We start from the raw sequence: 26,428 nt of genomic DNA, 5'->3' as shown, positions 1-26,428 counted from the left end.
ATTGAGAAGTGCCCTGTGTACCTGCTATGCCTGGGAAAATGAAACAAACACCCAAGCATAGCAGTCAGCATTTCTGCAGCAGGTGGTGTGTTAGTGTGCTGGAACAATGTCGTGTGAGTGAAGGTTGGCCTGCGTGTGTCAATATGCCATGTGGCAATACGTGTGTTTTGTGACCTTGTCGGCATGTGCAAGGCAGAACATCCTGTTTAGTGCGAAGCGTCTTGTGTACAAAGCGGTGTGGTTTGTGCATGCATTATGTTAGGGGGGTGCCGTCTGATAAGACTGGCAGAATTACTCGCACTCCCTGTGCCAGGCGGTGTGTCCTGCGGCACACTTTGGATGTCAGTGCATGGCGGAGAGTGTCTTAGGCGAAGAGTCCCAAGCGGCTTTCAGGGTTACTTTTGCCAGGTTGCTCGTGACACTTGCTCTATGCCAGTGCATGGCAGTGTGCCGTGGGGCAGAGCCCCATATGGCTGGCAGTTACAAGTGTGCCCTTTCGCATCGCTGGCCTGGATGTCCCGGTACACAGCCCGAACCAGCTCGGCCGTATCCTCATTAATCTGGCTGTTGATTTCCCACAGCACCAGCACGGCCCGGCGCCAAGCCAGCTTCAGGGTAAAGAGCCGGCCCAGGCTGCCCCCGGCGCCCGTCACCAGGCACAACTTGCCCGCCGCGCACTTCTCCCGGGGCCGCACCAGCCAGCGACCTGCTGCTTGCGTGAAGGCCCAGAGCACCTTCAGGGTGACCAGAAGCAGCTCCAGAAGGGTGTTCATTCCATCAGGCGTACAGCAAACAGTGTACTGTTGGGGTGTGGGGAGAGCTAGTGGCGTGCACGGCCCCCGCCTGTGGCGCCCAATGTGACGTCATCACCTCACGTCAAATTGTAGAAGGCACTACCCAGTTCAAGGGGATTTCCAAACTCATGTTTTAGCCGCCCTCCCCCTTTTGCCGCCCTAGGCGGCCGCCTAGTCTTGCCTAATGGTAGAAACGGCCCTTCCAGTCATCGAGATTGTGATTTGTGTTTCATTGTGTTGCTAACCCCTTCCCCAGACTGTGGAACCCACGCCCCTGAGTGAACGTGGTCCATGCAGTGTCCAAACGAATCCAAGGTTGATGAAAGCATGGTGTAAAGCATCAGACCATGCTGTCCTATAAACCATATTTTATATAAAGATTGACAATTCAAAAATGACACTTGTCCAGTTTAAACAGATGTTACATATGCCCTTTGTGCGATTTTACATGCGTTAGTATATATCATTCATGCCCAGTCATATCAACCCTCAAGTTGGAGTGAACACACTCTTGCTATTTCAGGCCTCAACTCTGAACCAATATGCCACTTCCTGTCCAGTCAGTCAACTGCATCCCTTTCAGCTTCTTGGGCATGACAGTAAACCGCTTAAAATTTTACTAATTGGATTTGTGTTTTTTAAAAGTTTCCTGACCTGCTTCCTGTTTTTTTTTGCAGCTCCCCTGATTGAGAAGTCACGAGTGGACAACGTGCTGGTGCCCTGTGCATACGCCCCCACCTACATTGTCAAGGACTTTCCTATTGCTCGATACCAGGGGCTGCAGTTTGTAAGTCGTACACAACTTCTTTCTCTGTAAGAGATTTTTCCACTGTTGGCAACAGAGGGTGGGAATCACAAGGTAAACAACCTTTACAACTCAACTTTTACAACGCTCTACCATTACAACGAAACTGTTACAACGCAAGTGGATTTACAACGCATGCCATTAGAACGCAAGTCTTTACATCGACTTGCGCTAGATGGCGTGCTAACATTACAAATAGTGTAGTTTACTATCCCAACACCTTCCCTACTGTTAAGTGGACTGGAGTTGGAATAGTAAATTACACTTTTCTAATCTTAGCACGCCATCTAGCGCAAGTCGATGTAAAGACTTGCGTTGTAATGGCATAGCGTTGTAAATCCACTTGCGTTGTAACAGCACGCGTTGTAACAGCACGCGTTGTAACGTCATACATCCGAATCACAAGTAAAGCTTTTTAAAGCTGCAATCACGGCCAGGACAGAAACAAAACCAAGACAGGTTCATAGCAACAACAATTATCCAGACATGAAACTTTTCTCTTAGAAGAAAGAAAGAGCAGCGTACTGACCTGTCCTCCACACAATAGGCATGACACCAATTTGGAGACAGACAACAGCACAATACCAGAAGCAAACCATTTCAAACACAGGTGCACAAAGAAACACGGAATAGGGTGGAAAAACCCCGTCCCTGATGACTTGTAGTACAACCTTGCTATATTTTTCGCAGTTTTGCCACATGAACCTGTTCAGTGTTCATATGCTGCTCATTATTCTCTCATCTGATGGTTAGGTCAGAAACCTCCTAGTGCTATTTAAAACTTCTTCTCTTTGAGCATTGGCCACATGAGGAGGATTCATGACCCCCTATGATGGCTAGCCTAGGCCAACAATACCCCAGAGCATAGTGGCTATTTTCTGATTACGTTTTTTTTCCGCTGTGGTGTGGATCCTGAGTTGAGGGGCTTTATTTGATCCCCGAGATGCAGCAGCATCACTCACTGAAGCAGAAAGAAAATGGTCAGGAAGCAACAATCAAAGATTTTGACATTGAAAGAAGACACAGACTTTGAAGTACTGAGGAGACTATTTTTTTCTGATTGTGTTGAAAAAGTACAAGAGAAGGGGGGTTCCCCCTGGGTGTAACCTTTGGATCTTTTCTCAGACTCGAAGGGGGCGATAGAAAATACTCTCCTCATATTCTTACTGAAGTGAGCAAGTTTCTCACAAGGTTTGCAAACTTACTATTGCAAAGGGCCATATGTATTAGAGCGTTAGACATTTAAGGGCTTCAAAGACAGTTCTTGCATATCACCAAACATGGACAGTGTGTAGATTTGGAAAAGACATCTCAGCAGTGCCATGAACAGTGCCAGAAGGATCACATCCAACTCCTCCAGGAATCATTGCGATAACGTATGTTTAATAGATAGAGGAGGAGCAAAAGAGGGTGCCACAAAGGAATGTAACCGGAGAGTCTACTCAATTTCTGATAACAAAACAAGACCTCACTTGAGACCCATCTTGGATCTGATGTATAAGGACTCAAACTCTTTAAATGACGAAAGTACGAGCAGGTATGCAATGATGCAGTAGGGAAATGATGTCACGACTATAGATCTCAAGGATGCCTGCTTCCATATCCCCATGACAAAAGAACATTGCAAGTACCTCATGTTTGTAAAAGAGATATTGATTGTTCAAAGTCCTATCCTTTGGTATACATCAGCTGCATGGGTGTTTATGAAATGTCTGGGAGTGATGGTGGTAACTCCAAGGCACCAGTCCATTCATTTTTACCCATACCTCAGCAATGCGGAAGGGCAGCTCATCCCAGCAAGGTCAGAACTATGCCATTCAGGTGATAAACATATTGTTCAAATTGGCGTTCACTGTCAGTAAGAAAAAATCATCCTCACACCCTTCATAAAAGGAGATCCCAGGTACAGAAGGAGATAAAGGAACAGCAAGGACAATACTCATCCAAAAGAGAGGTCTGGCCTTGTAGGAACAGGTCAACCTTTACAATCCCTCTGAGCCTCTGACAGTGAAGAGTATTATGAGAATACTGGGAATGATGACATCATGCATCTCACCAATCCATTTGCAAGGTTGTACAAGGCCCATACAGGAGTGGCTCACAAGCCCATTGTCACAGCTAACAGGGTATTTGGGAGCAGCTAGTGGTTGGCACAAGCAGGACAGCATGACTAATGGAAGATGATTCAAAACCCAGTACCCAAGGTGACAATCATGAGGGCTGCATACATTATCATGGGATGCACAAGAGAAAACTACAGATTTGAGGTCAGTGAACAAAGGATGAACCAGTCAAATGCATAATTGTAATAGAACTCAAAATGTTTAACTTAGTGCTGAAGGTATTCCATGCTCCAGTGACAGAAAAGGTAGTAAAAAACAGATGGACAACACCACAGACGGGGAGGAACAGGGTCCTGCATACGATCAAGACTAGCGCATGGGCCTTCGAAGTGAGGCATCCAGAGAGGAATTGCATTGGAAGTAGTTAACAGAATAACAAAGCATGTGGAGAGATTAAGCAGAGAAGAGGGTATATTCCATTGATTTGAGCAAAATCAATATGTAATATGAATGATTTTTCAAACGTAGGGTACACCAACCTTCTATCTGTTTGCAACAAAAACAAATTCATAATGCCTACATTTCACACCCAGTTATTGAGAAACCTGGTCCCAAACGATTTGCTGCCAATAGATTGATACAGAACATTTGCTTAATCTTTTCCACCAATACCACTTAGGTGGATAGTGATCAACAATGCAGATTAACTGGCATTATATTATTATTAGTGGCATCACAATCGGTATGACAAACACAGTACTTGCATCCAATGATGATGGCAAAGAACATCATTAAAAAGAAATCACAGTTCCTAACTCTGGTAACATTTCTGGGAGGAATGTTTTGCTAACCCAGCTCTGGTGTCAACCTAGCAGCACGGCTTCTGAAGACCTAAAATGTTGCCATTTACATTTGCTAAATAGAGGTATGAAAGTGACAAGGAAAGCAAGAAAAACACCTACTGAATACACTATAATATGGACAGTTTGTAAGCTGATGTTCACATCAGAGCAGAAGGGGTGCGCTGGCAATTGAAAAAAAACATTGTGATATATTATTTGGATTGCAAACTTTCATATGCATCACTTAGAGTACATTTTTCAGCTTTAGTAGCATACACAAGTGGTATGACAAACGAACCCTTTCCAATTCCATTTTTAATAAGGGACAAAGAGAATCTACCAACCGTGCTTGGGGCCTCATATCCTAGTAACTGTTCGCAAAGCAGAATGTGTAAATTGTGGACCAACTTGTTTGCAAGCACGGATGTTATTGACGACTTAACCTATGTCTTAAAGGTTCCATTGCAAAATTCCCATTTGTATTGGGTCACAGAATGAATATTAATTAAACAGCCACTATTTGCCCGCCCCTGCAACTGGCTACAAATGCAGGCATGGTGGGCTGCAAGGATCGTCAGACTGCCATCACTCCGATCGCATTTCCAGACAGAAAACATTATTTTTAAGCTGTCCATGTCCTTTAAATTACCAGGTGCTTCTTGAAAAAAAATATTTCCTGATTTGGAAGACTTTGAGTGGTGCATATATACATCTTTTGTGCCCATTGACTACTGTCTGCTCCCCGTAAGGGCAGCCCAACCTAATTTTCTAGGGACAACCTTGGCAAATCAGATACCATTTAACATGATCAATGGTTTGGGACTGCAATTACAGTCACACACCATTGATACTTCCCTTTGTCGTTTGCAAGTAGAAGATCGCCCATCCCATGCCCCCTCCTAATTGGGATTTGTAGTGAGTCACAGAACCTCTTTTGCAATTTGTAAAGACTTTTCTGACTCACACAAGAGAGTTTAAATATCAGAAAACACTGTTTTGCGGTTGCAAACAATGTGATTTTACATATAGCAAGGTTTCCTATTGTAAATCAGTGTCCTACATCAAGCCTTCAGTGGCGACACTAATGTGGGATTTAAATTTAGCCTTATCACAGAATCATAATACTGAAGTGAATTCCCCTACTGGTCCTCACTACTATTATGATTCTGTAATATTCGAGCATGAAAGAGCTGTGAAAACTTAGCTTGGAGTGTTTCTTTATTGCGTGGGTTAAAAAGGGTGGTGGGGCCCCCAAAAGAAGTGTGGCTTGAGAAGCCTTTACACAAGGCATTGTCTATGTAAATAATACATATGAAACAGCATCTGTGGTTGACCGCTTGACAAAGAATAACCTTAATCAGCAGGATATTTTATTTAACAGTTTGTTTAGCACCTTTACCTAAGTGCAATAAAATAACTTGACGAGTTCAGTTGAATAGTAAGCGACGGTACATTAGTCAGTTGAAAATAAATTATGCTATAGACCCTAGAACTCCTAAACAACAGTAGCCATCTGTCACTTAGCCCCTGAGTCACAAAAGGGACGTCTGGGGACATTGGGTGGTAGCACTGTCATGTGACAGGCAGGAAGATAGGTCTTTTTGTTTTTTCAGTCAGTAAATGGCAGAAGTAGATCACCCCGTAGGGCCCTGCTTTAATGTCAGTTTTTTGCTTTGCTAGGGCCCTTTCCCACTTAGATACATGTATCTTTGGAAGGCCAGTAGAGGTCCCATAGAAATCTCCCTTAGGCACTGGGAAGGTCACTTTACAAAGAGGATGCACCACCTCTGCCCATTTCTAAGGTGATCGGGAACAAGGTACAATGAGGTGCATCAGGGGTACTGTGGACTACATATTGATGATTGAACCTTTGTGGGGACTGCTTGATCTAACAGTTATACGTCACTGTTGGCAAGCAACAAAAGTGTAAGCAGCACAACCTGTACATTTCTCCTTTGATTTATTGGCACTAAATAAAAATAGGCGAGCTGTCACAAGATACAAATCACAAAATAACTTTCTGTTTTGCAGGAAGTTCTTTAATTTCCCCAGGTTATTCCTCATTTAGAGCATGTTTCCACTCTGTTTTCTCAACTGCCTTTTGTGGATAAAATGTCTTGGGATCGCGGGTGTAGAGACCATCACGAATGCTGTGTTCCTGCATCACGTCTAATCCTGATTCCGTTGGTATAGCCTGTTATCGGTTGAATAGAATAAATACCCTTAACAATCATAATGAGGTTCAAGGGACTCATTTAGAATTTGACAAAGCCATAGGTATGCCCTAAACCATAGATATGACAATCAGTCCTCCACCATGGTCCAAATGACTATTAAAGTGTTCAGATTCTTTCTTTTTATCTGTAACGGAAATTACATTTCGGAATCTACCTTCTATTCTTTGCCTCCTTCCCCCTTAAACATTGCTACCCCGAGCCAATCAGGCAGTCACAAATAATACACTATTGTACAGACAAGCTCTGTGTTCCGGCCTCAGCACGATTAGACCCAGTCAGTTACATATGTTTAATTTTACAACGAACAGAAAAAGTGCACTAAATTGTTTGACTAATGGCAACCACATGCATTAAGAGAAAAATGGAGCATACTGTCATTCTCAGCTAAGGTCTTAGAGAAAACAATCAACAGACTACTCACGGAGTATCTCAATGACCACCAACTCCTCGAGACCACTCAGTCTAGTTTCAGACCCAACCACAGCACAGAAACTGCTCTCATTGCTGCCACACATGACATCCACATGACTCTGGGCAGAGAGACGTGTGGCTTTCATCCTCTCAGACCTCTCCTAAGTATTTGACACAGTCTCCCACCCCAGCCTCATCCAACGTCTACCCAACATTAGAATCCAAAGACACGCAATCCGATGAATCTGCTCTTTCATGACTGGAGTGATCCAGGCCAGTCAGTCTCGCTAATAACATACACCTCAGATGCCCTCCACCTTATCTGTAGAGTTTTGCAAGGATCTTCCTTGAGCCGACCCTTTTCAACGCATACATGATCCCTCTAGCCAGCATCATCCGCTCTCACAACATCAAAATCCTCTCCTATGCTGATGACATGCAACTAATTCTGTCCCTAATGGACAAGACTGCAGGGATGTGGAATAAAAAATATACATCTACTTGTCTGGGGGATAGATTGCTTTATAAATCTACTTGTCCTGTAAAAAAATATGTAGATATTTGCATCTAATCAAAGAGCATTATATGTAGCCTCATATTGTTTAACTTTGCAGATGTGTGTGCACTTTTTTTCACTGGAACCACTGTATGTAGTGCAGTCAGAGTGCTCACCTAAATAAACAAGCATTTGCAATGCAATAGGTCTCGCATTTATGAGAGTTTGAGCTATTGCCATTGTAAATGACAATGCCTTTTATCTATGTGTTTTTAAAACAGATAAATAAAACACATTGTGCTTTACAATGCCAATAGCTTAAACTCTCACAAATGCCAGACGTATTGCATTGCAAATGCATGCTATAAAAGTGTTAGGCGAGAGCGTGCAGGCAGGACAAAGCTATTTGAGAAAATAGTGCTCGGAGGCTGTAATTAAAGCCTACTGAGCAACAACACATGTAACATGGGGTGTAGCCATGGGAGGTTACAAAATAAGACAAAGTGATACTAAGGAGGGACTATTAATCCTTTTGACCAATGAACAGCCACAGTTTATAGTGAACAATGACGCAAGCCAATGAAAAATTTGGGCGACGAGTGTGCGGAGCTTCAAGTCCCTACCACAATACAGCATGCCTCACAGAGCAGTGCATGCGCTGCCCAGGCTCTACCTAAAAATCATATGTATGCTCCTTTCCATTTTTGTCTTGTAACCGCAAAACCCTTGAATGCCTACAAAAGGTTTTCGGCTTCAAAAATAATTAAATATGCATCGATCTTAAAGTCAAAAGGTTAAAGAAAACTTTAATGTTGAAATCATTTTCCTTTTTTGCTCATATTGGTGATTTCCACTGCAGGGTGTCGAAGAAAAACTGGTGTTCAACAGCAGCTTTCATCAATTAAAAGAAAATATGATAAATTAGGGGGTAGTCACAAACTGCAGTTTAGTGTGAAGGGCTGTGAAAATGTCTCGACATGTCCATCCTCAAGTTTCAATGTCGGTTGTTACATAGACAGCCATGGATGGACCTGTAGAAGTAGAATTACATTTCTAGTGTGCACTGCACAAGCAAAAACAAAACCAAACCAAAAAAACACAAAATCGCGTGTGCAAGATGCTATATTTAACTTGTTCTACACGCCGACTCGTACATTTTGCATCTCAAGAGTTCACGCTGCTCTAATAGAATCACAGCTGAAGGTTAAAGCGCAACCTGCTCTCCACAACTTTACAAGGCAACAACAAGCGTTTTCACAAGCTAACGAGAAACCAAGAAGAGAAATAAAATTGCGAGGCGCACAAAACCAGGTTCACGAATTGAGTATTCTGCAGAACGGTATAAAATCTGAAACTCTGAACAATTGCCCACAGATGGAGTAACATTTTTTATTTTGAACACTTTTTTTTAATTTAACATGTTCAGCAATAAGTGCATATAGAAACATGCATGTTAATATAGGGATTTATACTCCAATGGATTTGCGTGCATGTCTCTTAAACAAGCGCGCGGTGAGAGCGTGTAAGCGCGGGGGAGACGCTATGCGCGTGCGCATCGCCTATTTGTGCGCGCACATGGTTTGTCTCCTTTCGCGCACCAAACCCACAACAATAGTCTCGCCAAGGCGAAGCAGTGCACATGCGCTGCGTTCGCTAGGCGAGACCTAAAAATGTCTTTGCATTAACATATGGACACAAATACTACCTTAACTGCAGACAATGCCCTTCCCTGATCCATGAAGTGGGACTTACAAACTGGCAGCCGGGTTGGGCCTACTTGTTCCAAGTACAAAATAAACATGAAAACTTGTTGTACTTGACCCCAAACAATATGTCCTGGGAGTCGGGCTATAGAAATTCCACACCCCTGAATACTCCTTGTACCTGGTTCAAGTTCAACACCTGCATGACTAAAATCACCCAATGGATGAAGACTAACTGTCTAAAGTTGAACACCAAAAAAAACAAAAATCGTGATCTCGAGAAGAGAATGACAGCAAACTTGCCATGGTTGCCCAAGTCAACACCATCAACACCTCATGCTTCCTTACCCTAAAGATGTTAAGGCAGATTTTTAAATGATTTGCACCCGGAAAACCCTCAAGCTTGCGCTGGTCACAAACAAGCTTTATTGCGGGGACACCCTCAATGCTAGGATCAACAAAAAACTCACCAGAAGGCTGCAGACGATTTAGAACTCAGTGGCCAGAATCACTCTCGACCTCCCATGCCACACTCCTATCACACCACACCTGAAGGCGCTCCACTGGCTCCTCAGGCATAAACTAGCACAATTCATACTTCTCACCTACACTTTAAAGGCACTACATAACACTAGCCCAGCATACCTCAACAATTGCATCTGCTTTCACTAACTTTCCAGACACCTCAGCTGGTCCAGACTCCTACTTGCACACATTCCACGCATACAGAAAACCGAATCTGGAGATCAAGCCTTCACCCTCCACGCTCCAAATGCATGGAACGATCTTTCCCAACACATTAGGGCCTCCTCCTTACTTTTCAAATTCCTCAAGAAGTTGAAGACCTTGCTTTTCGAGAAGTCCCACTTGGCCCTGGGATTGGCTACGCTCAGACCTATTCAGCAACAGGGTATCCTCCCGGGTGATAGTGCATGCTACAAATCTGCATACCTTAACATATTAAACGCAGTGTACGGTTCACCTTCTTCCATTAAAGGACGCTACAGCTGGTTTGGCTGGAGCTGCGACGGGACCAGTACACACATGAACATTCTTTCATGCAGGCATTACTCCAAGGAATCCCCTCTCACCCATGTCTGCTGGATCACCTCTGTAACTCCAGGTCTGAACTTCTGCTGTTGTATGGGACCCACTGAGCAATATTTCTCTTCAGCTACACTTACATAACTTTTGTTTTTTTATAGAGAGGGAAAAGCATTGCATGTGGGAACTGGAATAGCAGACATGCCAGGGAGAAGAGGCTGCTGTCCGTCTCATGGACTCTCCGTGCCTGGCTCTTTTCCTCCTATATTCGGTGCTGAAGCCTGCTGACATCACCTCACTACCTTTCTACCCCTTCTGGTGCTACTACCACTGGAACTCTGTCCCATTTTCTTGCCTCTTCTACTCCCTGTCCACCTAGCAAGTGCGGGTGCTCCCTGTGTCACTCCACTATTGGGTGCTCAGAGTCATTTGAGTATTGCTCAAAGACTGCTTGTATAACAACTGATCGTTTATGCAGTGGCATAATGTAAATCACTGCTCCAAATCTGAGCACCCGATTAATACCCCCCACAACGCGTGCAAGTGCCATGTAGGTGTCCGACAGGGCAATGAGCATTACAAGTATTCACTGACTCATTCATGTGGACACCTAAACATTTAAGCTGGCTCTGAAAAATGTCTGGATTAGCAGTGCTTTAGCGGCATTCACAGTTAAAAATGAAAAGCCATATTTTATTAGGGATATTTGCAGAGCACAGACCTGGCCCTGGGAGACTGGATTTCTGTACATAGTGAAAGTGATGCTTGTCCCACATGCTGAGTTACATGGACTATAGGAAATAGCGTGTTACATCAGGATTGAAGACGAGGGAGTGACAGTTGGTATTCCTTTGGGCAGGCATGTGGAGAAAAGAGAATGGTTCTTGGCTGAAGCACTGTTGGTAATTCTTAGGTTTGGGCCGGTTCGAGGAGGTTATTGCACAGTTTTTCACCACAGGAGAAGAAGACCTGGTTCACAGTGCATTTTTTTTGGCTTTTTGAATTTTGAGTTCACAAGGGCAGTGTAGCATGAGCAGCACCAGGGATAGTGAATGTGTTTGTCAAGTAGCCATGCCACAAGAATTGAAGTTGGTGAGTTCAAAACAAAGGAATTACTGCCAGCTTTTTAAGGTAGGCTGTGGATTTCCCTTGGTGATTAAACTGGCTTCAGTGTGCACATTGTTTTATTACCTGGAAGGGAAGTTAGCATTATGGTGCTCCGATTGATGTGCAGTGTAGCTTAGCAGCTAGCTTGTCCTACTATGGTACCTGAGGAACCAGGTTTGAATTGTGGCCTCTGCGTATGATTCAACATCGTGTGAGTCTGGGACAATTGCTTAATCTCTCTGCCTAAAAATTTGAAATGTAATGTGTGAATTGTATTTGTGAAAACCCCCAACAGATGTACATGATCTTTTAGATTCTCTCTCATTCCCGCAAGGAATGTACAGCGTTCTGTTGTTTATGAAGTAAGTTCATGCTATGTAAATACCAAATACCAAGACATACAATAGCATTGTGACTTGATCATGGATTCAAAGTTCTTTAGTCCGACGACAGCCATTATTTTGTGCGAAGGCTTGACTGGAGCCATATAGTTTGGGCCATTTTGTCATGTGGTCTTTGAAGGTGAGGCAACAGTCTATGTAGAAACCTAGAGAATTAGTTTAGGTCAAGTGGAGGAGTCCAGTCTTTCCATATTCATGTTGTCAGATCATTGTTTAATCTAAGGTTGAAATTTGTAGTCCTGGGGTAGGAGCACATCTGCGATGATGGTTGAATTTGAGGTATATGAAGGATATTTATGTCTGGAATAGTCCACTCATGATCTGAAATCTAGAATGCCCTTAGCTGAAAGTATTTTGAAGTCAAGTGGTATATCTTCAGTATGTTGTTGGCCTGTTGACCAAGCAGTAGATTTAGATGGGGTTTCCTGCACCTTATAGAGCACTTAGTTGAAGCCAGGTATCTAACTAGACAGCAGTTCTCAAAGACAAACAACAAAACCCGGAAGGATTAAAACATAAATAGATTCTTGCATCTTCACGTCATAAACACAAATATATATATAATGAAAAAGACTTGAGACTCAAAGTTATGTGCCCAATACATTTTCATTGTGTGGAGTTTGTTGGTCTCTTTGGCTATCTTTGCTAGCTTGGATCACCATTAACCTTTCTTACCTCAGATGCCTGCAGTGGCAATGACCAAACCCATTCTCAAAACGGAACCCTGTGCTTGAGCCTTGTGTTCCGCTTCACTTAATTTCTTGCGCCATGGTCTCATTTGTAGGAACTGTGTGGCAAGTTGTGTGTTTGCTTCTCTATGCGATGAGGAATTTCTTCAGTAGGATGCCTTCTGTCACATTGTCCCTACAATTAATTAATACTGTATTTCTATATTTACTCTGTACCACAATTGTAACTCCTTTTGCCCCCTTCCACATCCCTGTATCAAACATCATGGCCTGGTTCCGGAGTGATAGAATTGTTTACTTCGATCTGTTGGTGTGATTTCTCAGTCCAACCTGATGTTCAATAGCTGCTAGTCAGCAAGATCTGCTGTAGGAAACCTTTTACTATTGCATTTGTCAGCCACAGGACTGCCAGGTCAAAGTGATGGTGCCCTGCCCTGTTATTTACAAGACAACTACCACTGATTTTCCCTGCCTTGATCCAGATCAGAAGAGGGAAACAAACCTGATGGTCCTGGAGAAAACTTTGCTCATCATAACCATTATTATTTTCATTTTCACATACAACCCCCCATTTGGTAGTTTGTTCCTTCCAAGCAAAATAAAATGATAAAAAGACAATGAGGCCTGCTAAATATTGAGCTGTCATAAAAGTGCACCTGCCAATACTGCGGATCTAGTTGTGTCACAGATCCCCAGTAAGTAGGTAAATGTGCTAGGCTGGGTGGGGGGCTCTGCATGAAGATTTTTACACATCTTACTTGGGGAATCAGAGAGTGTTGTATTGCGTCCAATGAGACAAGGTGCTCCCGGTATCAATGAGTGCAAATCAAGAACATTAAGCCTGCTTCTCTTGTTAGACCCACCTCTTCTTGTAGCATCCCTCAATGGACCTCCTTCAAAGCCCGATCTCTTGCAGCTCTCATCTACAAACTTTGCTCTCTTAAAGTCACCTCCGTGAAGATGGTGTCTTAACTTCGTCACAGCACTCTCCGTGGAAGCTTTTTTGCCCCTGCTCAGTTTTGTCAATGCCTCCCTCACTCAAGTAGTCTCCCCAGAAGATTTCAAGATTGACCAGATCATCCACTCCTAAAGAAATCTACCATTGACCCTGATGACCTTGACCAGCTAATGACCAGATCACAAAACTCAACTCCAAAATCACATCAGCCTCATCCATCTCCTACACGACTATAAAACTGGCTTCAGATCACATGGCAGCTCAGAGAGAACTTCCCTACTCATCGTAAACAATACCCTCCTGACCAAAGATGAAGATGTCCCCTGCCTCCTGTCACTGCTTGACTACTCGGCTGCCTTTGCCACCCGCATTCACACTTTTAAGTCTCAAATGGAATTTACTAGCAACGTTCTACAATGGTTATCCTCCTACTTTTCCAGCTGATTCTAGTTCATTCACAGGGGCACAGCCAAGTCTGAGAAGATCCCTATCACCTGTAGAGTCCCAAAGGGTTTTATACAGCCTCTACGTGGAGTCACTTGTGGCTCTACTCATTGATGGCAACATTGAAATTCTCTATTATGTTGATGATACACAACTCTAATTGAAAGTCTCCTCGACTTCTGACTTTCAATACCCTAAACACTGATTGCACTTCCTCCTGACCTGTATGTTCGGCTCAAGCCCACTAAAACACAGTAACTGTTATTTGCCAAGTACAGCAAGCAGGAAATCATACAAGCGTGACTCAGTGGCATTAACCTCGATATCTTCAAACCCCAACTTTCACCCAGTGAGAGGTCTCTTGGATTTACTCTGAGCACCAAGCTCACCCTCAAGGAAGACACTGCCAAGGTGCCAGCCCTCTCTTTTTAACAAAATGAAACTGTTCCTCCCATAAAGTGACCTCAGAACTGCTGTTCAATCCCTCATAGAGAAAAGACCTGCCCTATGTCCACATAAGCTCCACACTTGCTCCCCTATAGGACATCTTATGTGCCACAGCCATCCTCGTACAGGGCCTGAAGAAATATGATCACATAACCCCTTCCATGGAGGAACTCCACTGGCTTCCCTCACTGGATCGCACCGTCTTCAAAACCAGATACATTGTTTAAAAGCCAACTCGACCTACACCTCCACCTCTCTAGTTTTCAATCTCACCATCTCTGGTGGCGTTCAGAACCCTCCCAGCCAGGGCACCATCTGAAAGAATGAAAGAAATGTCAAATTAAAAAAAGGTAGCAGGCCTTTTCCATCCTTGCACCCAGCATCTGGAACAAAATCCTTGCTTCCTCTCCAAACTTTCTTCAATTCAGGAAAAGGATTTCAAAGCAGCTTTTAAAAAAACATTACATCATGTCAGCTACATCCACCAGTCAGCTACTTCTCCAATCATTATTTGACGGTATCATTGCCTTCAACTCTGTACCTCACTGAGCTGCCTTTTGGCTCAGTTTGCGCTATTCAGATGTCACAAACATCAATCAATCAATCAATCAATGAATTTGTAAAGCGTGCTACTCACCCGTAGGGTCTCAAGGCGCTGGGGGGAGGGGGATTTGCTACTGCTCGAAGAGCCAGGTCTTGAGCTGTTTCCTGAAGGAGAGATGGTTCTGGGTCAGTCGTAGGTGGGTGGGGAGGGAGTTCCATGTCTTGGCCGCCAGGTAGGAGAAGGCACTTCCTCCGGCGGTGGTCTTGCGGATGCGCGGTGTAGGAAGGTGGATATCTGACTATGGTTACCCCCAACTTTTTGCCTAGTGTCTAGCTGGTTTTTCGACTTAGTTGGCCTGAGATCCTGCCATTCAGGGTCTCAGGCTGTCTGCTCTCTCTTTAAAATGGACTCCATGTACCCTAGGTACATTCCCAATTGGTAAGGATCACCTTATTGGACCCTGTACAGTGTACCCTAGGTACCCAGGGCATAGGTGTACCCTAGGCCTCCCAGGGGCTGCAGCATGTATAATGCCACCCCTGGTCTGGCCTTCCAATAAGACACAACTGGCTGATCACTCAGCTGGGGCAAGGTCGTGTAATCACCCCTTGCTTAGATATAGTATGCCTATATCTACCCTTGTATATAGACACATGTGTACCTATCAGTCACTCCTATGGCAGTCCTTAACAATCCTGGAGGCAGAGTGCTTGGTAACATGTGAGATGGTGCTCTAGCATGAGCTGAGCCTATCTGCAGCTTTCGGAACCATGTCCTTATAGCTGTTCTATGATATAGCCTACCATATACTCTTAAAGTGCCTTATAATCTTAAACGGTTATGGTAACTATGGTTTGGCTTTATCAAAACATGCCGTGTAAGGTGTCTAACACTTTGGAATAATACCCCCATACCATTTCTGGTGATGAGGATATTATTCCTCCCTTCTAGAGGGAGAGACATGTTAAAATCCTACTTTGCTGTTTAACTCTAACCAAAGCCTCAGCATGACAAAATGGATGCTGCTGCCACAGACACGAGTCTGACCTCCTGCTGCTGGGAGTTATCCTGGCAAGGGAGGCTTGGACAATAGGTTTCCTGCTTGGGGAGGTGCTAGCACCTCCCCAGACAGACTTTAGTGTATTGGGGCAGGGAGGGCTGAAAGGAATGAGACATGCCTGGGGCACACAAGGTGTCCCATGCATAGTCCAGTTCAAACCGGTGCTGGGGCACTCCAGCCCCAGTCCTGGCGCGAAACTGGACAAATGGAAGGGGGTGTAACCACCCCCCTCCCAGGTCCCACCCATAAGGCGTGACCTAGCAGGCAACCCAGCCCCCCAGATTAGTATAAGAGTGGTAGCTGGGCCCCAGGAGATTAGATTATCCTGAACCTGCAACTTGAATAGAAACTCTGGACCTTCGACATTCGACGAAAGAAGAAGACTGAAGAATCTCCCTTGTGGCCAAGGAGTGGCTACCCTGTGCAAACAGGCACCATCAAGAGACTACCCTTTGCTTTGCTAAAGTTCTACGAGGGACCGACTGCAGAGCCCGACCAGAGCCTTGACTTCCAGACTTCTCCGACCCTGATCCACATCCACAGCCGAGCTGAGATCCGTGGAGGCGACGAGAGACGTGGGACCGGCTACCTGGGAAAAGTGGCTAGTATCTTCAAGCGCAGCTTCTGAGGCACCCTCGAAGTTGTGCACCGGGGATTGAGAAGCCCCAACCCCAAGCACCATCTGCACCGAAGATCAGCCCCCCACACTCCACGAGTCCTGCGTGGGGCCCTTCTGCATTTTCCTGCTTGCCGCGTATGTCCGGTTGCTTGCCCGCTGGCTAGTGGCCTTTGTGACGACGCATCCTGTAATCTTCACCGCAGGTTTGGCTCCTCCAGACTGGCTCCTGCTTCTTTGAAAAAGAGAAGCACCCCAGACCTTCCTGGTCTGCACCAGAAGCAAGTCCTCCGTTCTTCGTGGGTTCCGCTTGCCAAGGCTTGGTGAGTCCTAGTCCAACTTCGACGCCGCCGACAGCAAGAGCCTTCGTGGGACAGCTCGCCTCCTGGTCCTGGTCGTCCTCGACGTTCCCTGGTCCTCGTGGCTGCAGCGACAAGCTTCACCTTCACCTGCAATCTTCACGACATCGCCTGGTTCCTTCCTGGTTCCACGTGGTCACTGGCTAGTGACCTTGACTCTGTCCCTTCTGCTTGCAGGTATCCTCTCTTCTTGATCCCAGCCTTGGGATCCACCGGACACTCTTCACTGACTGCCTGTCAGCAACTTTCCTTCAGACATCCATAGAAGTCCACGACGAAACCCGACGCAAGTTCACACCTATGCACCCGCAGCCCGTGGGCTAGGTAACTTGGGTACTTCGGTGCTCACAAGGGTAGTGACTATCCTAAGGTCTAGTTGCCGAGTCTCGACTCTCTAGCTGCTTCAGAAGTGTCCTTAAACTGTTTATTTCTAAACTGTACAATTTCTATCGACTATACGCATTACGCGTGAGTGTTTCCACTCTGCACCTGAATCCCGTGGGCCTCCCACTTCCTAACTGTTGCTAGTGTAGTGTAGCCCCAGCGATTCCCTAGGCCTAGGCCTATCCTATTTCCGTGACAGTGGTCCTTATACCACTTACTTAGGATATGGTTTGCGTGGCCCCTAGGGCCTAACTGTATTACTTACCTGTGTGACTTAATGTATGCTTAAATAAGACTGTGTTGTACTTACCTCTAATCTCATAAAGCGTGCTGAGGGTTTGACTAGAATAAATACACTTTATTTTATATATATATCTGTTGTGGTGTCCTTTCATTTGGTATTCAAGGGATTATATATGGTATCACAGCTGGCTTCACGTGCCATTCAGAGTTTAGCCTAAGACTGCTCTTGTCCATGCTACCACTAGGATAGCTGGTCTATAAGGTTGACTTTACAACCAATCACCATAAGGGTATTTGGACTGATATAAGGTCAACTTCTCACACGCGGGACGGTGGCGAGGGCGAGGCTGGCGGAGCGGAGGTGGCGGGTGGGTTTGTAGAATGTGAGGCGGTTGTTGAGGTATGTGGGTCTCATGTCGTGGAGAGCCTTGTGTGCGTGGGTGAGGGGAGTCTGAACGTGATCCTCTTGCTGATGGGGAGCCAGTGCAGGTCTCTCAGCTGGGGAGAGATGTGGCTGAAGCGGGGGGTGTCCAGGATAAGACATGCAGAGGCGTTCTGTATGCGCTGGAGTCTTTTCTGTAGTTTGGCTGTGGTTCCAGCGTAGAGGGTGTTTCCGTAGTCCAGTCGGCTGGTGACGAGGGCTTGGGTGACCGTCTTCCTGGTGTCGGTGGGGATCCACCGGAAGATCTTTCGGAGCAAGCGCAGGGTGTTGAAGCAGGATGACGAGACAGCGTTGACTTGCTTGGTCATCGTGACGGAGGTGTCCAGGATGAAGCCCAGGTTGCGAGCATGGTCCGTTGGCTTTGGAGCGGAGCCCAGTGCAGGGGGCCACCAGGAGTCGTCCCAGGCGGAGGGGGATGTTCCCAGGATGAGGACTTCCGTCTTATCTGAGTTCAGTTTCAGCCGGCTGAGCTTCATCCATTCCGCGACGTCTTTCATTCCTTCCTGGAGGTTGGCTCTGGCTGTGGTGGGCTCGTTGGTGAGGGAGAGGATCAGCTGGGTGTCGTTGGCGTAGGAGATGATGTTGAGGTTGTGTTGGCGTGCGAGGGGGCTCATGTAGACGTTGAAGAGGGTGGGGCTGAGCGAGGATCCTTGCGTGACACCGCAGATGACTTCGGTGGCCACGGACCGGAACGGGGGAAGGCGGACTCTCTGGGTTCTGCCGGCGAGGAACGAGATGATCCATTCCAAGGCCTTTCCTTGGATTCCGATGTTGCTGAGGCGCTGTATCAGGGTACGGTGGCATACGGTGTCGAAGGCTGCCGAGAGGTCCAGGAGGATGAGGGCAGCTGTTTCCCCGTTGTCGAGCAGGGACCTGATGTCCTTGGTGGCTGCGATGAGGGCGGTCTCGGTGCTGTGGTTTGCTCGGAAGCCGGACTGCGAGGGGTCGAGGGATCCGTTGGTCTCGAGGAAGGTGGAGAGTTGTTTGTTGACGATCTTCTCGATGACTTTGGCCGGAAAGGGGAGGAGCGAGATGGGGCGGAAGTTCTTGAGGTCAGTGGGGTCCACGGTGGGTTTCTTCAGGAGGGCGCTGAGCTCGGCGTGTTTCCAGCTCTCTGGGAAGGTGGCGGATGCGAAGGAGCTGTTGATGATGTTCCTGAGTTGGGGTGCGATGATGGAGTCGGCTTTGTTGAAGATGTGGTATGGGCAGGGGTCGGTTGGGGAGCCGGAGTGGATGGTGTTCATCGTATGGGTGGTATCTTCGGTGCTGACCCTCGTCCAGGTGCGGAGGGTGGTGGTGGGGGGCGCCGGATCGGTGGTAGGGTGCGCAGTCTGTGCGCCGAAACTGTTGTGTATGTCGGCAATCTTGCGGTGAAAGAACGAGGCGAGTGAGGCACAGAGGTCCTGCGAAGGTGTGATGTCGTTGTTGCAGGCGTTGGGGCTGGAGAGCTCTTTGACGATGCTGAAGAGTTCCTTGCTGTTGTGGGAGTTGTTGTCCAGTCGTTCTTTGAATGTGGTCCTTTTGGTGGTGCGGATCAGTTGGTGGTGTTTGCGGGTGGCGTTCTTGAGGGCTGTCATGTTTTCTGTAGTCTGGTCGTGGCGCCAGGCTTTCTCGAGGGTACGGCAGGTTTTCTTGGAGTTTTTGAGGTCATTGGTGAACCAGGAGACTTTCTTGCTGCCGTGTCTGCTGGGGGGGGTTCTTCAGTGGTGCGAGGTCATCGGCGCAGTTGGTGAGCCACTGTGTGAGGTTGCGGGCTGCTTCGTTGGGGTCCGTCGTGTTGGTGGGGGGGTTCTGGCTGAGGGAGGTGGTGAGCTGGTCAGCGGTGATCTTGCTCCAGCTTCTGCGGAGAACCTGTTGAGGGTGGTTGTGGGTCGTGGTTCTCCTGAAGTTGAAGTGGACGCAGCTGTGGTCTGTCCAGTGCAGTCCGGTCGAGTGGCTGAAGGAGATGTGCTTGCTGGAGGAGAAGATGGGGTCAAGCGTGTGGCTGGCGATGTGGGTGGGGGTGTTCACCAGTTGCTTGAGTCCGAGGTTGGCGAGGTTGTCCAGCAGGGTGGCGGTGTTGCTGTCATTGTTGTTCTCCAGGTGGAAGTTGAGGTCTCCTAGGAGGAGGTAAGGGTGTGCGGGCTGACGAAGTCTGCGATGGCTTCGCTGAATTGTGTGCGTGGTCCCGGGGGTCTGTAGACAAGGGTGCCTCTGAGGGTGGTCTTGGGGTCGGTGTGTATCTGGAAGTGAAGGTGTTAGGCAGCGGTGAGGGTGTCGTCGGAGTTGGTCGTGATTCGGATGTTGTTTCTGTGGACGATGGCGATGCCTCCTCCGACTTGGTTGACGCGGTCCTTCCGGGCGATCTTGTAGCCATCCGGGATGGCTATGGCGATGTCGGGAGCTGAGGAGGCGATCATCCATGTTTCTGTGAGGAAGGCGACGTCTGGTGATGTTGTGTCGAGAAGGTTCCAGAGTTCGACGGCGTGCCTGTGGATGGAGCGGGTGTTGAGCAAGATGCACTTGAGGTGGTCGTTGCTGGAGCCTGGCTTGGTGGGTGCGGTGCAGGATCGGGTGCAGGTGAAGTTGCAGGCGTGGCAGGTGAATGCTCCGTGGGTGCATTTCGGGTTGGCTTGGTAGCAGGCTGACTGTCGGCCGGTGTTGAGTGCGTGGAGGGTGGCGGCGGCGTATCTCTGTCGGGTTGGCTGGCTCCGGCGGGGTCCAGGGGTTCTGGCGCTGGGCGCGGTCCAGGCGTGGACGGGCGTAGATGGGCTTGCCTTTGGCGCAATCGGCGCGCCCGCTGCACGTACGCACGGTCCCCGCCATATATGGAAGAAGTGGGAGGGAGGAGCAGCTGGGAGGCGGGAGCGGGGCGGCGAATGGGGATCGGGTGCCAAGAGAAGGGGGCGGGGCCGCAGGAGAGCAGCGGCAGGGAGCGGAAGGGGGGGTGGAAAGAGCGGGAAGACGGAGCGGAGAGCGAGGGCAAGCCTGGGCAAGCCAGGAGAGCAGGGGCCTTCAGGAGAGGCGGCAGCAAGAGAGGCCAAGAAGGCAGCAGCAGCAGAATCTGGGCACACGGGGGCCGTGCGGAGTGGAGTGACCGGGTCAAGGGTCAATGCCAGCTTGTCCAGTTCTCCACTCATCCCCACTATCTTCTTGGATCCATTTATGTGAATTCGAACATACTCTAGAGTAGTAAATGGAATGTGTCCTAACTCTAGAATGGGAAATATTCCAGGTGCTTCAGCTGTAGCTCCTTCGTGGATTTTATGTGCCAAGTTTATGTATAGCTTTTACTTGGGCTTCTGTTCAAGGTGATACTGCAACATTGAAAAAGGCACAGAAAGCCTAATAGAACATTTCATAACCCCTCATTACTTGTGGATCTGAGTAATACAGCTTTGAACCACTCTGAGTTGCTCGCTGTTTCTTTACCTGGGATTATGGAGTCCAGAAATACTATATCTAGTAACTCTGGACCTGGGAACAGCGAGTCGTACTTGGATGTGGAGATATGAGGGCTGCATGCAACTGCCGAGCATGCCCCAGGTCTTCCCTCACCTGGATAGCTGCCATCTTCCACCATAGGCATTTCTTGAACAGGGCTGTACTGTATATTCTCAATCTCTTTCCTTCACTGAATCAAGAGGAAAAACATAAATGCCATCCCTTTAATAACATTTATCAATAAAAGCAAACACTGAACACCATTCTGCAAAGTTAAGAAGTTAATGATTGCACATGACTGTACATAATACTTGAATATATATTGACTCTCACAATTGATCCTTAATTATATTAGTGGAGCTCTGCGCTACTAAGTGTCCTTGGCATAATAAAAGGCACGTGCCATTTAATCTCTGTTTCAGTGGCATTGAAGTGCTCATGTTTTATGGTTTGCCTAGAATTGGTTGTGTGACTCTTAAGCTGACCTACAGTTTAGTCTTGCTGCAGTGGCAGTCTGAGTGGCATAGGGTGCAGTGGCAGTCTGAGTGGCATAGGGTGCAGTGGCAGAGTGACTTGAGATTCTCTCGATGGTGTAAGCAGGGTCTTGTGTTCGCAATGACCCCCTCCCTCTGCAGAAGAATTGGAGGAGTGCAGATTATATGAGAAGTATTTTTTAGAATAAACAGTGTTCAGTGCTGCAAAGCTCTTCTATTCCCTGGGTGTTCACCTCTCGAGCAATGGTGGAATATGATTAGCTAGTTTCAAGCACCCAACACGTGCAGGCCTCACATGTGCTGTCTCAATTCCACTGTAAATGGACAAGTTCCCTGCCTCTCCGAACACCTGGGCAGTAAATGTCAAGGGCAGGCCTTGCTGTGCGCACTCTAGTTTGCTTGAACATTGTACTATAAACCCTCTGGGTTATCTTGTTGAGCTGCTCCGAAGGGATGAACGTTTGGATCCCCTTCCCCTGCAAATCGGACGGGCACATGTGGCTGGGCAAATATGCAAATATGCATTTGCAGCAAATTTTCACTTCGCGTCATCCATTTATGGACAGGATGCCCATAAAGATTCTTGTGCTCCCCCTCTTGGCAGCGGCACATCAATAGTTTTGTCACTTCGTAACCTAAGCAGCTTCATGGCTTTCTTATTGACTCTGTTGTCCTTTCACCCCATCCTTCCTTCCTGTTCATTGTGTTGCTTGGGCATTGTTTTACCTTCTTCGTATTTCCTTAAAAGCCCAGGGACTTTCATATGGCGTCAGCCTGGCCATAAAACTACCATGTCGATCGGAATCAGTACAGAGCCATGCTGTATGACCGATCTTTGGATTAAAACTCCCTACACATTTTGCGGATCGGTGTGCGCTGAACTGGCTTCCAGTAATCAAATAATTCTATTTGAAGTTCTGTATGATGCCCAAAGTGAGCTGCACCCAAGCCTCAGACTTGCTTTACCAGCTTTGCACGTACACCTATACATTTTTTTGCACCCATCAAATTCGAACGTGCTAGGCATACTTACCCTCAGATATGCAAAGGTTTCGGTGGTGGGCTGCTCGTGTTCAGGATTCTAGGACGTGGAATAATCTTACTAATCATCTAAGAAGGGAAGTGCATCACTTGCTGTTGCAGGTCATTACAAAATGGCTATGCTCCAATCGTGTTGAAGTGGAATGATTCACTGGCTAAATGTATTGATAGGATTTGCAATGTATGCATGCATAATCATTGTTTCGTACAAGTCTTGGCACTCTGTATATCTGGCAGTGGCATGCCTTTCTGCCCTAGAAGTAAATGATCCGATAATGAGTTACTGGGGTTGGAAAGTATCCCATGGGAACCCCATTAAACTTGATGTCACACAGAGTTACACCTCCATACAGCGTGAAGTTGCTATGAATGTGCTAACTTATTTCTTTGACGTGAGAAGGAACAATTGTATCTAAAATTAAGTGTTACGGGAAATGCTTGACTTTTGTTGTGCATCCTTATACCTCCATGTTTATGCAAGACCATGATCTCCTGTCGAATAGGGAGGAGAACTTCTTGACCAAAACAGAAGGATAAATGTGAATAAGTTCTAGATTGCTTTCAGCAAATAATGGTCCTTTAATTGATTAAGGTTAGAGAAGAGAGGCAACTGCACGAATATGGAAACTCTTTGGATTTGAATACCATCAATCTGACATTTCTATATGAACAGAGTAAAACATATATTGAATTTTTGGAATTTGTTTATCACACGTGGTTAACAATACTTATCACCTCAATTTTTTGGAAACGTACTACCATAAATTCATGTCCTTGTATGGTGAAGTCTTTCAGTGTTTGTGAAATGGCACTTTGAGGACATGTGCCAAAAGAACCGGCTTTAGATGTCAGGAAGAAGAAAATGTAGCAAAAATCAGTACTAGTTGCTCCTGCTTCAAAGGTACACCTTAGCTAAAAGCTTAATACACTGGGTACAATACTAGATATGAAACCTGTTCCAAAGATTGCATGCTCGCAATGTGGCATATCTGCCCACACAATTTGCGCTTGTTTTTACCTAGAAAAAACTGTACAGGCAAAAAAAACGACTGAGTTTGAGCCCATAATCCTGATTTAGGAATCGAGGTTTGCAAATGTATAATAAGGGACTAAGTTCTATTTTACGTCAATGAAGTCATATATGTCATTGGTACCTAAAGCTTCGATTGAGCTGTAATTAATTGCATAATGAGAACTATTCAACCAGTGGGGACTGACTATCTGTGTTGATCACATAGAGCTATCCTCGTGGAGAAGGGCTGTGCATTCAAGTATTAAAACTGAAACAGGTGATTGAATCAATGTAGCTTTAGCGACTGCAGGTGTAAGAGCAAGGTCATTGCCCAACAGAATGATATAACTCGGTTTCTTATGGACCTAGTTCTAGAAGAGGTCCACAGTTGGACTGGGACAGAAAATAGGCCTGGGCACCACAGTAAAAGTGGCCCTCATTAGCGAATCAGGTACCTAAAAATAGGCCCACATTTGAAAATCAAGGAAGTTTCGAACTTGTAAAGACACTCTGACTGTGTAAGTGTTTTGCAAGACATGGGCGTCTGCATGCATTTCTGCTTACTGCAGGCAACGTTTGTGGTGAGATGAGGATAATCGACAGTAAAAGAAAAAAAAAGGGTCCACAAGACCTTAAAACAGGCCCACGAAAGGGCAAAAATCAGCTCACACACAAACCTGTGAGACTAGCCCTTTGGGCGTTACCCTATAGACAGGACCACAAGAATTATGCAGCCAGGGCTGGTCTGTGTTGGACTTGGCCTTTTCTGCAGGGGCATCACCAAATCTTTTTGCCTTCACTCCTCCTATTTTTGCTGAATTCGCCTTTGTTGGTTTAAGGACTCTGTGCATTTTACCACTGCTAACCAGTGCTAAAGTGCATGTGCTTTCTTCTCTAAACATATTAACACTGGATTATACCCAATTGGCATATCTAATTTACTTATAAGTCCCTAGTAAAGTAGCACTACATGTGCACAGGGCCCGTAAATTAAATGTTACTAGTGGGTCTGCAGCATTGATTGTGCCACCCACTTAAGTAGCCCTTTAAAAATGCCCCTGGTCTGCCATTGGAGACTGTGTGTGCAGTTTTAAACTGCCATTTTGACCTGGCAAAGTAAACATTTTTCCAGCCTAAATCTTCCCTTTTAATACATATAAGTCATTCATAGGGTTGGTCCTGGACAGCCCAAAGGGCTGGGTGCAATGTATGTAAAAAGTAGGACATGTACTTTTAAGTTTCACATGTCCTGGTAGTGAAACACTCTTACATTCATTTTTCACTACCACAAGGCTTATCTCTCCCATAGGATAACATTGGAGTTGCCTTGTTTCATTGTTTCATTCTAGAAATGTGGTTTCCAAATTGGAATAGTTAACCAGTTCATGTTTGGGGTCTCTGGAATTGAAGTTTAAAATCATAACTTATAGTGAAGTCAGATTTTGAATTACAATTTTGAAAATGCCACTTTTAAAAAGTTGTTCACTACCCAGGAGATGGGCCCAAATAACTTCAGTAAGGCTAGGCCACCTTAAATCTATTCCCAACAAAATATGCCAGTGCTGACAACATTCTTAAACCACACTTTTCTGCGCACTCTATTTAATATCAGTGTTCAGTCATTTATCATTTGTCTTTTTTTGGATATTGTTTGACAGTCAACTACAGAGACATAATGAGGACAAACATCAATGTATAAATATATACACCACCCACTCCGTCTGGTCCCACTTTAATCATCCATCTACATACTCTCAATGCAACCAACATATAATTGAATTTTTTACAATCATTTTTATTTTTTTACAATGCAACTTAACAGTTTGCACAGTTCTGCCTTTACATGCCCAACAAGGAACACAATGCACTATCTTCTTTCATCAAGTTATACAGTTTCCTAATGAATGGGCTACCCAACCATAAAAAGCTGATAATCTTAGTGAACAGGTAATTTATTTCCTCAATCTTTTTGTGTTTTAACCCCGTCCAACAACATCTCTTTTGGTGCGTATACGTTTGTGTTGTAATCGTCGACGTGTTTTGAACCCGTACTATATTTCTTGGGTCTCCTTAGGACTCAGAACTGAAATATAATTTCCACTCCATCCGTTTTAAACCTGAAACTCCAACCTCGTCGTTGCTGATTTTCTTCCATCTCTACTTCATCACCGCAAAGTCTCTGTACTATTAAAAAAATATCACTGAGTCAAGATGCAAAACACTCTTCCCAGTTCTTGAACATGTAGCCGCAATAATCGACTTTGCTAACCCAGTTCCGAGGATAATTACAGCGAAGTGTAAGGGAAGACTCGAATAATGTCGAAAAAAAGACATAAATGACTGAACACTGATAATAAATAGGGTGCTCC

At 45.9% G+C, this 26,428-nt stretch overlaps 1 protein-coding gene across 1 annotated transcript in view; it reads left to right on the top strand.

Moving 5' to 3' along the window:
* B4GALNT4 (beta-1,4-N-acetyl-galactosaminyltransferase 4) overlaps positions 1-26,428 on the top strand; it is an 841,437-nt gene that overhangs the window by 676,335 nt on the left and 138,674 nt on the right. Inside the window, exon 11 of the mRNA XM_085644956.1 lies at positions 1,472-1,581. Coding sequence (XP_085501082.1) covers positions 1,472-1,581 — 110 coding nt within the window. The remainder of the gene's footprint in view (positions 1-1,471; positions 1,582-26,428) is intronic.

Source organism: Triturus cristatus, chromosome 3_1 (genome assembly GCF_964204655.1).
Source record: "Triturus cristatus chromosome 3_1, aTriCri1.1, whole genome shotgun sequence".
NCBI lineage: Eukaryota > Metazoa > Chordata > Amphibia > Caudata > Salamandridae > Triturus > Triturus cristatus.
Note: the sequence above shows the minus strand (reverse complement) of the source record. Positions and strands in the feature narration are given on the sequence as shown.